We start from the raw sequence: 14,228 nt of genomic DNA, 5'->3' as shown, positions 1-14,228 counted from the left end.
TTATTAGGAGCTATTTTGCACAAGTATATGTAAATAAATCTGACAATCTAAGTGAAATGGATGAATATTTAAAAAAATACAAAAATTATGAGATTAAGATAAGAGAAGAGATATAAAATACTTAAATAACTCCATCTTAGAAAAAGAAATTGAACAAGTCATCAATGAACTCCCTAAGAAAAAATCCCCAGGACCAGACGGATTCACAAGTGAATTCTATCAAACATTTAATTCCAAGACTACATATATTATTTGGGAAAATATTCAAAGAAGGAAACCTACCAAAATTTCTTTTACAACACAAATATCGTGCTGATACGTAAACCAGGAAGAACAAAGACAGAGGAAAGAACCAAAGACCAATTTCCCTAATGAGTATTGATGCAAAATTTTAAAACAAAATATTGTCAAGGAGATAACAACAGTATACTTAAACATCACACACTATGACCCACTGGGATTTATAACAGGGAACGCAGGGTTGGTTTAACATTAGGGACACTATCAGCATAATTGACCATACCAACAAACAAACCAGCAAAATCATAAAATTTTCTCAGGAAATGCAGGAAATTTTTTTTGACAAAATACAACACTCATTTCTATTAAAAACATTAGAGAGGAAAGGAAACTGATAAAAGGGAGGGTGTACTGAGGAAGGCAGTGATCAAAAGTAAAACACTAGTGAGGAGGGAAAGAGTGGGGAGTAAGAGAGAGGGGGGGATAAATATGCAAAAAATAGCATGGTGGGAAATAATGATAGTTAAAATAACTATAAATGTGAATGGAATGAGTTCACCCACAAAACAGAAGTGGGTAGCAAAATGGATTAAAAACCAGAATCCTACAATATGCTACTTACAAGAAACACATTTGAAGTGAGGTAAAGGTGAGGGGTTAGAAAAGAATCTATTAAGCTTCAGCTGACGCAAAAAAAAGCAAGGATAGCAATCCTTATCTCAGACAAAGCAAAAGCAAAAATAGATCAAATTAAAAGAGATAAAGAAGGAAACTATGTCTGGCTGAATGGTACACAGACAATGAAGTCATATCAATACTAAACATACAAGCACCAAATTATATAGTATCTAAATTTTTGAAAGAGTAGTTGAATGAGTTAACAGGATAAAGGAGATAATATAACTATACTAGTGGGAGACCTCAACTTTCCCTTCTCAGAACCAGATAAATCTAACCAAAAAATAAACAAGAAAGAAGTTAAGGAGGTGAATAAAATTCTGGAAAAGTAAGATATGCTAAATCTCTGGAGAAAACTGAATGGGAAGAGAAAGGAATATACAATTTTTAAGCAATACATAGAACCTAAACAAAAACTGATTGATTCTGTATTACGACATTAAAAACCTTTCAACCAAATGCAGAAAAGCATAAATAGTAAACACACTCTTTTCAGATCACTGTGCAATAAAAATTACATTCAATAATGGTCAATTGCAATGGCAAGCAAAGTAAGACTTTGTTTTGCTCTTTTTTCTTTTGAAGTGCTAGTTCTTCTGGGCACTGAGGTAATCAAGAGCTTTTGACTGAGTCTGATTGAATCAAGAGTCTTTGATAACCTGCTTAAGTCACAAGAAAGCCTAAGTCACATGAGCTTGAGTCACGTGGTTGTGACGCCCTCTGACCCTGAAAAAGCATATACATACTTGGAGGTTAGCATTTTGCTTTGCTTTGTTTCCAGTCACTGGAAAACTGTTCCAGTGATATGGCCAGACAAGACTCTGGGTAGCTATTACGGAGGCAACCCCCCCCTTCCAGCTTTGAAAACCCAGATGCTGGTGCTCCTCTCTCTGGTAACCATGCATGTATGTATTGCTACAGACAGACAGTTAGAAGCTCTGTCTGCTGATTTGTGTTATTTGCTCTGTGTATATAATTTCTGCTTGTAATTTCTGTTTGTGTTTTCTCTGAAGTTCAGAATGCTGACTTTTTCCCCTGAATTAAGTGAATGATATATGTATGTTTAATTAAAAAGAGATTGTAAACCCCATAAAGTTGCTTTCCTTAGAGAGGCAGATCAAAGAACCTGTGCGCTGGTGTTATTGGCCTTACACAGCCACAGTAGGTGCAAGTAACATTGTTGTTACAACAATGGAAAGAGAGATTAAAAACTGGACATTGATCTAATCCTAAAAAAACAAGTGGGTCGAAAAATTATAGAAATAATCAAAAATTTCATTTAAAAAGTTACGAAAATGAAAAAAAAATACCAGTATTTATGGGATGTGGCCAGAGTGGTACTTAGGGGAAAATTTATCTAATTGCTGACATCAATAAAATAGAGAAAAAAGCAGATCACAGAATTGTGAACATGCAACTAAAAAACTAGAAAAAGAACAAATTAAAAATTAAACACCAAATTGGAAATCCTGAAAATCAAAGGAGAAATTAATAAAAATGAAAGTAAGAAAATCATTGAACTAATATATAAAACTAGAAGCTGGTATTGTGAAGAAACCAATAAACTAGATAAACCTTTGGTTGATTTGATTAAAGAAAGACAAAAAGAAAACCAAATTACTAAGTATCAAAAATAAAAGGAGTGAACTCACCACCAATGAAGAGGAAATTGAGACAATTGTTAGGAGCTTTTTTGCCCAACTGTATACCAATAAATTTGACAATCATAGTGAAATGGATGAATATTTATAAAAACATAAATTACCCAGATTAACGGAAAAGGAAATAAAATACTTAACCCCATTTCAGAAGAAGAAATTGAACAAGACATCAATGAACTCCCTAAGGAAAAAAATCTCCAGGGCCAGATGGATTCTCAAGTGAATTCTATCAAACATTTAAAGAACAATTAATTCTAATACTAGATAAACTATTTGGGAAAACAGGCAAAGAAGGAGTTCTACCAACTTCTTTTTATGATAAAAATATGATGCTGATACCTAAAATGGGAAGAGCCAAAACAGAGAAAGTAAATTACAGAACAATTTCCCTTAAGAATATAGATGTGAAGAGTTTAAATAAAATATAAGCAAAAAGATTACAGCAACTTAACTCAAGGATAATACACTACAATTAGGTAGGATTTACACAAGGAATGCAGGGCTGGTTCACTTTTAGGAAAACTATCAGCATAATTGACTATATTAACAACAGAACTAACAGAAATTATATGAGTATCTGAATAGATGCAGAAAAAGCTTTTGACAAAATACAACACCTGTTCCTACTAAAAACGCTAGAACAAAGGAACAAACAGAGTCTTCCTTAAAATGATAGGTACCATCTATCTAAAACCATCACCAAGTATTATATGTAAAGGATATAAACTAGAAGCATTTCCAAAAAGACTGGAGGTCAAACAACGATGTCCATTATCACCATTGTTATTCAATACTGTACTAGAAGTGTTAGCTTTGGCAATAAATACAAAATTGAAGAAAAAGAAATTGAAGGAATTAGAATAGGTAAAGAAGAAACAAAGCTATCACTCTTTGTAGATGATATAGTGATATAGTTAAAGAATCCTAGAGAATCAAATAAAAAATTACTTGAAATAATAAACAAATTCAGCAAAGTTGCAAGATATAAAATAAACTCACATAAGTCATCAGCATTTCCATATATTACTAACAAAGCCCAAAAGGAAGAGATAGAAAGGGAAATTCCATTTAAAGTTACTGCAGACGTAAAATATTTGGGAGTCTACCTGTCACAACAAACCCAGAAACTATATGAACACAATTACACAAATAAAGTCAGATCTAAATAACTGGAAAAATATCAGTTCCCATATTATTCAGTGCTATACCAATCAAACTACCAAAAAATTATGTTATAGAGCTAGAAAAAATAGTAACAAAATTCATCTGGAAGAACAAAAGATCCAGAATATCAAAGAAATTAATGAAAAGAAATGAAAGAGAAAGTGGACTAGCTGTCACCAGATCTCAAACTGTATTATAAAGCATCAATCATGAAAACTACTTGGTACTGGCTAAGAAACAGAGTGGTGGATCAGTGGAAGAGGTTAGGTATATAAGACACAGTAGTCAATGACTATAGTAATCTACTTTTTGAAAAATCCAAAGACTCCAGCTCCAGAGATAAGAACTCACTATTTCACAAAAACTGCTGGGAAAACTGGAAAACAGTATGGCAGAAACTACGCAGAGACAAACATCTTACACTGTATGCAAAGATTAAGTCAAAATGGGTACATGATTTAGATAAAAAGGCTGATACTATAAGCAAATTAGGAGAGCAAGGAATAATTTTCCTGTCAGATTTACAGAGAAGGGAAGAATTTCTGACCAAACAAGAGATAGAGAACATTATGAAATACAAAATGGATGATTCTGATTACATTAAATTGAAAAGTTTTTGCACAAACAAAGCCAATGCAACCAAGATAGGAAGGGAAGCAGAAACTGGGGAAAAATTTTTATAGCCAGTGTCTCTGATAAAGGCTTCACTTCTAAAATATGGAGAGAACTCAGCTGATAAATGGTCAAAGGATATGAATAGGCAGTTTTCATAGGAGAAAATTAAAGCCATCTATAGTTATGAAAAAATGCTCTAAATCACTATTGATTAGAGAAATGCAAATCAAAACAACTCTGATGTACCAAATCACACCTATCAGACTGGTTAACATAACAAAACAGGAAAATGTTGAACTATGGAGAAGATGTGGGAAAATTGGAAGACTATGCATTGTTGGTGGAGTGGTGAACTGGTCTAACCATTCTGGAGAGCAATTTGGAACTATGCCCAAAGGGCTACCATTTCTATGTACATCCTTTGACCCAGCAATACCACTACTAGATTTGGATCCCATTAGACATGATGAGCAGGCAGACTTCAGAAAAACCTGGAAAAACTTACATGAATTGATGCTGACTGAAGTGGGCAGAACCAGGAGAACACTGTACACAGTAACAGCAACACTATGTGATGACTAATTTTGATAGACTTAGCTCTCCTCAGCAACGCAAGGACATAAGACAACTCCAAAAGACTCACGATGGAAAATACTACCAACATTCAAAAAAAACCCCAAAACCTATGTAGTCTGAAAGCAGATCAAAGCATACTATTTGCTCTCTTTTTCTTTCCTTTCTCTCACGGTTCCTCCCATTGGTTCTAATTCTTTATAACATGACTAAAGTGAAAATGTTTAATATGAATGTATATGTGTAGCCTATATCAGATTGCACACCATGTTGGGGAGGGGGAAATGGAGGGAAGGAAGAAAATCTGGAACTCAAAATTTAAGGAAGTGAATGTTAGAAAGCAAAAATAAATAAATAAATAAATAACTGCACTTAGAAAATAAAAACAAATTTTAAAAAATCAAAAAATTAAAAACAAGAAAAAAAAGAATACTATTTTCCCACTTTATACCAGCATACAATAATCTGAGATGAGGTAGTTTATAGAAAGAAAAAATTCTGACTTGGTTGTTACTGGTGTCTATTTAACACCGCAGAATCAAAAGAAATAAATTGGAAGTTCATCTACCTACCTGCTCCAAATCAAGAGAAACCCATTTTTCATTTCCCTCTTCTGATACCTTTACGTTATATCTACTTTTGTTATTTATGATATAAAAGGGAGTGAATGTTACAATTCTTGTAAGGTTAAAACTACTCAAGTCTATGGTCACTCCAACCTAAGAAGAGAAAAATTAAAACATTTTATTATTTTTACAATTTCATACAGTTTCCGAATAATAACCAACAATAATTTTTAAGCATTAATAAAATATTTGCATAATCACATAATTAACTCACTTGATAGTCCATTGTCATGCCTTTACATTTAATGGCTCCATGACTACCTACAGTATCAATTGAAAACTGGTCTGATAATTCACTGTCAGTCACCATAAGTTGAACCTAGGGAAGGATAAAAATACAAATACACTGCTAAGTTCAGGAGATTAAAAAATTTCTTATAATTACTAGAACCTGTGAAAAATATCAAACATTCTATCATCAATTCCTCTACTTTCAAATGAACTTAAACTTTAACAAATTTTAAAATTCTGAAATAATTTGGTAAACATTAATTTTTAAAAATTGACATTTCTTGACGAGAATAAAAATCTGTGTAACAACAAAAGCAGCAGCAACTTATATAGCATACTTACATAGGATGCTAAGAATTGCAAAGGTTATTATAGTCAGATTTATGATTATATACAGATTTATTTATATATTATCATTTTTCAGGCAAGGAAGCTATTTAATTCAGAATTCTGAAGGACAGCAAAATAGATGTAATGAAATAAGCCTAAAATTACATACCTTGTTATTATTAAAAAAGTGTTTAGGCTGGAAAGAAAAGAGTACTGGCTTTTTGTAATCAGGAGGATGCTTTCGATGGATCCCATCTGCCTTGTACTGCAGCATCCGACCAGTTTTATTCACCATCCAATATGGGCTGTGAAATGCTACAATTGCCTGGCCAGTAGTGTAAGTCAAATGAATGGCAATAACTAATTCTGTCTTCTCTGTCTCAGTGACACAAATGAAATTAATAAAACCAATATCATGTTGATTAGATCTTATTTGATATTCACTTTTCCAATCTTGGTCAAGATAGTCAATTAACTTTAAATGTAGTCTAGTGTTATCCAACTCTGCAGTGTAAATCTGTGTTGAACAACCCTCTGTTAGAGTGAAAACTCTAAGTTCATTTCCCTGCAATAAAAAAAAGAAAAACAGTGTTACACCTGAATAACATGAAAAAGCCTACTTCTATTTAAGATTTTCCTCACAAAGATAGTTGAAATTATGTTGCACATAAAAAAGAGACATAAAGCAAAGATTTTTGAAATCAGATAATAATGAAAAACTATACCAGAAAATCCATCTTGATAAATCTATCTTGGTCAGAAAATTTATGAGTAAGTCAAGCCTGTTTACATAAGTGTCTATAGAATACCTTATTATTATATAGGGAATATATTTTGATTCAGAAGAACAAGAAGCAAAGGGAAAGTATTTATAGAGAAAAACTTGGCTAAGAATTAGGTGTTGGAGCCAGGACGGTGTGAATGAGGTTGGCAACAACTGAAATAAGAGTTGCTTTCTATCACCAATGCTCCCAAATTCTACGCAAATAAAAGGTGGGGGTGGGGGTGAATATTAAAGGTAGAGAAAAGCAAAGATGATAAGAAAGGGGAAATTGGGAAGTAGGAAAAACAGACTTAGGATGCACCTGAAGCTAGATCAAAATAATGGCAAAACAATAAACAAATCAAGAAAAAAATATATAGTCAAAAGCACTTAGTAATACCTAATAATAGGGCATACCAGTCATTCTTCACTTGGAAGAAAGTATCCTGACTAGAAGGGAGTAAAATTTTTCTCTATCAACTTCATTAAGTAATGTCATAAGGAGACATCACCCTCATATTGCCCCACGCCTAAAGGAATGCAGTTTCTGCCACCTTTTAAAAACTATTTTAGAAAAAAGCTTGTTACTTAGAATACAAGTATTAACGTTATAAGATATTTTCCTTTCTTTTGAGTATAAGGTTTTAAAGGATTTCCTATATCTTAATTTCTTTCTTTTTTAGTACTGCAGCCAAAATTTTTGTGGTAGGTACACAAACCTAATATTGTAATTTTTAATTTTTTGAATAGTAATTTCACTAGCATACAGAGGTCCTAAGAGGACCTTTCATTGCCAATGTGGAGCAGTATCTTCTTTGCAATATACAGTCTCAGAGAGATGCCAATCTGAAACCCTGAGAAGTTGAGAGATCCGTCTGGGATACCATAATCAATATGTGAGACTTAACTCTGGTCTTCCTGACTCTAAGGCCAGATCTCTAGCCAATATCCTAAATATTAATGTATTAAACAGTAATTTGCTTCATAGCCAACATTTTGAAAACACTTCTATTCAACTAAGTCTGGCACATCAGTATTTATTTTAAACCACTTAGTATTGTTTTTCCATTGTCCTAGATAGTCCTTTCTAGTATTGCAATTTAAATCAGAATGGTATAATTAATTTTATCTTTCCTATCTTTATCAAGCTTCAATTACCAAACTGAAGACACAAAATACTTTTTAAAAATACTTTTTAAACAGTACCTCTAGATAATAAGCAATTTTGTAAGGAAGAAAATTGCGGAGAAGAACAGGAGGCCATAGATGAATTATGTATGGTAAATCCCATCCATCATCTGAATACGCTGACATTGATGTCAGTTTATCTTTTTCAGGTACAATATTAATGATAAATGCTTTCTTAGCAGAGTATAAAGCTTTACATCTTTTTTCTAGAAGGAGTCCCTCATGTTTTATAATTTCTTCAAAGTTGATTGCATCACATGGTTCATATTCTTCACCATCTGGTTTCAAAAAAAGCGCTGATCTATATGGAAAAAATCAACTTGTAATGACTTTGAAATGTTTCTTTAGAAGCAAGATAATATATATAGCTTTAGAATAGCATAGCTAATTATTATATTGTGCTTTTTCACTTCTTATGCAATTACCTTATTTATTAGGAGATTAGATAGTACCCTAAATACATTATACAGACCATAATAATTTTGTATGAAGGACGATGTTTTAATGATGTGTAGATAAGTGTAGTAGCAATTTAGATTTGAAGATCTTTTCCACCCATTAATAGGTCATGTGACTTGCTAATGTCACAGGAAGCCTAAGTCACATGTGGTAGAAGCAGCTTCCTGACAGGAAAAGGAAGTTATGTCACAGGAGAGAGAGGGAGGGAAAGAGGAAGAGGGGGAGAGAGAGAGAGAGAGAGAAACAGACAGAGACAGAGACAGAGAGAGACAGACAGACAGGAGACAGAAAGACAGAGAGAGAGAAGAGGCAGAGAGAGGGGGAGGGAGAGAGGGAGAGGGAGAGGGGGAGAGAGAGAGAGAGAAACAGACAGACAGACAGGAGACAGAGACAGAGAGAGATAGACGGACAGGAGACAAAGAGAAAGAGAGAGAGAGACAGAGAGAGAGAGAGAGAAGAGGAAGAGAGAGGGGGAGGGAGGGAAGGAGGGGGAGAGAGAGAGAGAGAGAAACAGACAGGGAGACAGGAGACAGAGACAGAGAAAGACAGACGGACAGGAGAGAAAGAGAGAGAGAGAAGAGGGAGAGAGAGGGTGAGGGAGAGAGAGAGAGAAACAGACAGACAGACAGGAAACAGAGACAGAGACAGACAGACAGACAGGAGACAGAGAGAGAGAGACAGACAGACAGGAGACAGAGAAAGAGACAGAGAGAGAGCGCGCTGTTATGGCTGCTAATGGCCATCATGATAGTTAGAGCTGAACAGACTGACTTAGATGTACTAGGAGTTTGTTTTTGGGAAGACCCCAGCAGGGGGTCAGAGAGGTTTTGGGATGGCCAGGCTCCATGCTGTGATATTGTATACGGAATGCTTTTCTGCTGTGGTAGAATGGATAGATGGCTTGTGGGATCTGGTCCTCTGGTGTCTGAATAAATGGTTTACTTCTACCTTCTATGTAGAGAGTCTCATATACTTTGCCATACAGAACTACATGGGCATTTTGACAATTATCATCTATGTTGTGTTTATTGCCTTACTGATACAAGTATAGCAAAACAGCTCTTTTGTGGCATACTGTCACTTTAAAATGGTGGTTTTCCTAGACATAAAGTTCATGCTGTAATCCAAATTTTCATCATAAAAAATTTCTGCTAAGGAACTTCATCATTAACCGGTTGAAGTTTATAGAGACAAACTATTTAACTCACAAAACTTACTGAAAGTAAAGAATGTGTGAGGAAGCTATCTAGGTCCACATTGGGAAAAAAACAAAAAACAAGTACTTAAATGTAAAAAGTAACAAGTTTTTCAGTAGGACAAGTCCTTAAGCACTGGATGCTATGCATGGAAAAACAAAGCATCAAGAAAAACAATTATCAGATTTATAAATTGAGACTTTAACTTCTAGTGTGAAGGATAATTAATTTTAAGTAAAACTTAATGTCTTTTTCACAAATATCAGCACATGAAAGTGTTAAATAAATGTCTCTTCCTGATGGGAAAGGCAAAATATGTTTTCACTAATCATTAATGGTTTTAATCAGGTCAGAGCATCTTATTTAACAAAAGGAGTCTTAATATTTCTGTAAAGTAAACACATGAATGTGAATGAGGATTTTGTAATAATCCAATTTAATTATTAAAATTAATTTGGATCTCTCTAAAGAAAATGTCTCTTGTGAACTTTTCATTCTATACTCTCCTATTAGCCCATTATATATTCTATGGAATAGATTTTATGCTTATAACATTTCTTCCCTCTTCACCAAGAAATATTCTTTGTACTAATGAAAAGGGGGGTAGGGGAGGAAGCAGTACAGTAAATCTAATCAATGTATCAACTAAGTTTAGCAGTGCACACAATGATCCTTAGCACTAGTCTCCCACCTTTGTGCAATTTTCTTATACATCAAAGATATCTGATACAAAGACTTTTTCCCCAATCAGCACCTTCCCTTCTTATCATAGTGGCATTAATTTTATTCATATAGAAGCCTTTCAATTTTATGTAATTGTAATTATCTATTTTATCTTTTGTAATCACTTCTACTTTTTGATTGACTCTCTCCCAACCACATCTGGTTGTATAACATACACACACATAAACATATATATATGTATGTATATAATACATATACACAGTATGTGTATGTATATGTATATTTATAAGAGCATAAATATACATCTTTTCATATTATTATCAGGTTAAACATCTATTTTGAACTTCCGTTGTTTATGGTGTGAGATATTGGTCTAAATCTAATTTCTGCCAAAATTGTTTCCAATTTTACTAGCAGTTTACATCAACTTAGAGTTCTTTCCCAAGTAATTTCAATAAAGAAACATGGATTATTGAATTCAATTTTTTTTTCTAATTCTTCCTTGTCAGTATTCCAAGGACAAATTTTTCAATTTTTTAAACAAGTACCTAATAGTTCTTTGATTACTTTTTATACACTAATTTGAGGTCTGCAAGTGTTATTCTTCCTTCATTTCTAATTTTTTTCCCTTTTAATTCTTTTGAGATTCATGACTTTCTTGCCTACCAGATTAAATTTGTTGTTATTTTGTTTAATTCCAAAAAAATGTCCCTTTGGGAGTTCCACTGATACACAGTAAAACTGTAAATTAATTTAGACAATAGAATCATTTTTATTATATTAATGCTGCCCAATCACAAACAACAAATATCCCCAGGAATCAGTGGTCATTCTTAATTTCTTTAGTATTTTATAACTACATTTACATATCTTGTGCGTGAATCAGAATACTGACTCCTATTTATTTTATGAATTTTGTAATTATTTTGAATGAGGCTTCCCTAATACTATTAAGTACACCACCATCCTCCACGTTATAAAGGCTCACAAAAAAAGGTCAAGACACATCAACTCCTGTAATTCAGGGAAATGTTAGGTCTATCTATACCTTTCTCATAAAACAGGATGCTCAAGAATGCAAATCTAAAAGGAATAATTTCTTGTTATGGCATACTTTTACTCTTATTTAGTGTTTAAGTTCTATTTGGGGGAATATTTAAATTTCTATGGCAAATACACTTTATTAATAATAACAGTAAGTACTCAATATTCGAAGATAACTGTAATTTAAAATCTGATATATACTGCAATTAAATGATTCCTAGCAGTTTAACATTAAGAATAAAATGGCATTTTAAGTGTGTATCTCTCTTTACATAATGGATATATTTCTAATATATTGCTTACAAATTAAATTTCTACAAATCAAAATTATATTCCATTAGGGTAATTTCTGAAGAATCTTTCTATAAATCATTTGTGGAGTAGAAATATTACATCACTATACATAAAAATTTAGATATTTATATTTGGAGTTTTGTTTAACTTAAGATAGGGGTATGTGTGGGTCTATGTATACACTGAAATAGGCCTACTCTATAGTTTTGTAATTTCTTCATGGTCATACACAAGTAATACCAAAAGGGACTTTAAAAGGCTAAACAGGCTGCAAATTTCTTTTATTCACCGATAAGATGTCAATGGTACGTTGAACTCATTTTCTGGTAAAGCAGTTCCCAGCAATGTGTCGCCTTCATAAATATTCAATGGAATTAAGAAATGATTTCGCATCTACAAAATCAAAATAATTAAAAACAAATACAAATAAGTCACTTTGAAGATAACAGGTACAAAAATATTATGTATTTTTTCACACAAAAGGACAGAAACAGGAAAGTAAGCCGATTTCCCCAAAGTTATACTCCAAGTTAGTGGAGGAGGTTAGACCCTTGCTAGTTATAGGCATTGATAAAATTGTAAAAATACAGTTAATACTTCCATAATTAGGCATAATTAATATATCAAATTATTGCCCGACTTCAAATTAGTGACCACCTAAATCTTAATAAATTCAGAAGTTCTTAAAGCAAGTAAAATCTTAAAAACATATTTTTCCATTAATGTTCTACCACAGAGATGTCAAACCCCACCACCTTGTAACCTACAAAACTCTCCAGTGCAGGCTGAACCAGATTAAAAGTTAGTAAAGTCAGTAAAATATGTTGGTAATTATACACCAAACATTCTAATATAAAAACTGAATTTTAAACCCCAAGCACATACCATTGACAGCCTCAAACATGTTCAGTGGAAAACGTTAATTTGGGAATAAAAAGCTACTGTCAACAGGTGAAAAAGAAGATAATATATACATGAATAACTGGGAGCAGGCTTTACTTTTAACTCTATTTCAAGTATTCTAATTTAGCAAATTTAAAGCAACTAAGAGGCACAGTCAGCACTGAATTATCCTACCATGAATATGAATTATAAATATACTATTACCTAGAAATTTATAAACAAGCTATTCCATAGAGTAGAATGAAAACTTTCAAAAGCAGTAAAGCAACCTTTAAAAGAAATTTTTTCCAAAGGTGAATACCAGGATATATTATGCTCATAAAATACAGTTCTGAAAAACATTTTACAGAAAGTTCATACGTGAGTATAAATACAGTATGATTTTTTTCTTAAAGTCAAAACACAAAATACCTGTACTGGGGATCGGACTGTAACCTTCTTACTTCCTTCAACTGTATCAATTTGACAAACAATAGATCTTTCAACACCAGACTCTCTGTGTCTAACAGTATACAGACATCGACCCACTTTTGTTAAAGGAATCTTATCAGCAGTAGAATGGTTTTCAGGTGCTGAATGAAAAGAAAAATATATTTCACAAATGAGAGATCCAGAGATAGTTTCACTAACAAATTTCGGTGGGATTATTTTTCTTAACTTTTATGATGTCAATAACTAAGATACAAGTATATTTGTCACTGAAATTTATAGATTACCATTAAAATCTGGAAATAAGATGACAATATTATCTTTGAGAAATTCTATTTCAACTAATAAATATTGTAGGGAGCATCCCAGAGCCCTGGAATTCCATTTAATGTAATTAACAAGATGCTCTATGCTGATACACACATTAGCTGAGAATGGCTTTTTTATTGAGCTACTGAATCAATCAAAAGTATAAACTAGGTGTGAACAAGACCTTAATTTAGAAGTAACAGAATGTGTCGAGTCAGTGGATAAATCAGATGATGCTACACAACAAATATAGCTAGATATCTTGGTCTATGTCGATCAGAAAAGAGTAGTTAAACTCTGGATGCACCTTGAGGAGGCAAAGGCAAGGTGAGGGAATGAACCAGAAGGGAGTGTTACTTTTCCCAACCTCCTGCTGACGATATCATAGAAGATAAAAGCTTCACAAACAGGAAACCCCTTTATTCCCCCTACTCCACGCAGTGATCCAGCTCACCCGGCCTTCTCTCTGCTCCTCACACAGAATGCTCCATCTCCAATTTCAGTGACTTTGCATTGGCTGCTCTTTGCATCTAAAACGTCCTCCTTCCTCAGCTTTGCCTTACAGAATCTCTCTCTCTCCTCAAGATTCACCTTAAGAATCACTTTCCATGTGAAGCCTTTTCTGATTTCCTCAGCTGCTAGCACCTCTCTTCCCAAAATGTTCTCTATTTAAATAATTAATATTTGTCTTTATTCTCTTTCTCTCTATATTTGTATATATCCTTGTTGTCTCCTCTATTGAAATTCAGTCCCCTAGTGAGTATGAAATGTTTAATTTATTAAACTTGTATTTCTTGCACCTAGCACAATGCAAGCATTGTACACAATGAGTTCTTATATG

General features: G+C 33.2%; 1 protein-coding gene across 1 annotated transcript in view; it reads right to left on the bottom strand.

Moving 5' to 3' along the window:
- Positions 1-14,228, bottom strand: part of VPS13A (vacuolar protein sorting 13 homolog A) — a 349,059-nt gene that overhangs the window by 102,497 nt on the left and 232,334 nt on the right. The window contains exons 45-50 of the mRNA XM_036739209.1: positions 13,061-13,221; positions 12,036-12,139; positions 8,088-8,370; positions 6,288-6,683; positions 5,772-5,876; positions 5,504-5,650 (exon numbers count right to left, since the gene is read on the bottom strand). Coding sequence (XP_036595104.1) covers positions 5,504-5,650; positions 5,772-5,876; positions 6,288-6,683; positions 8,088-8,370; positions 12,036-12,139; positions 13,061-13,221 — 1,196 coding nt within the window. The remainder of the gene's footprint in view (positions 1-5,503; positions 5,651-5,771; positions 5,877-6,287; positions 6,684-8,087; positions 8,371-12,035; positions 12,140-13,060; positions 13,222-14,228) is intronic.

Source organism: Trichosurus vulpecula, chromosome 9 (genome assembly GCF_011100635.1).
Source record: "Trichosurus vulpecula isolate mTriVul1 chromosome 9, mTriVul1.pri, whole genome shotgun sequence".
Taxonomy (NCBI): Eukaryota; Metazoa; Chordata; class Mammalia; order Diprotodontia; family Phalangeridae; genus Trichosurus; species Trichosurus vulpecula.
Note: the sequence above shows the minus strand (reverse complement) of the source record. Positions and strands in the feature narration are given on the sequence as shown.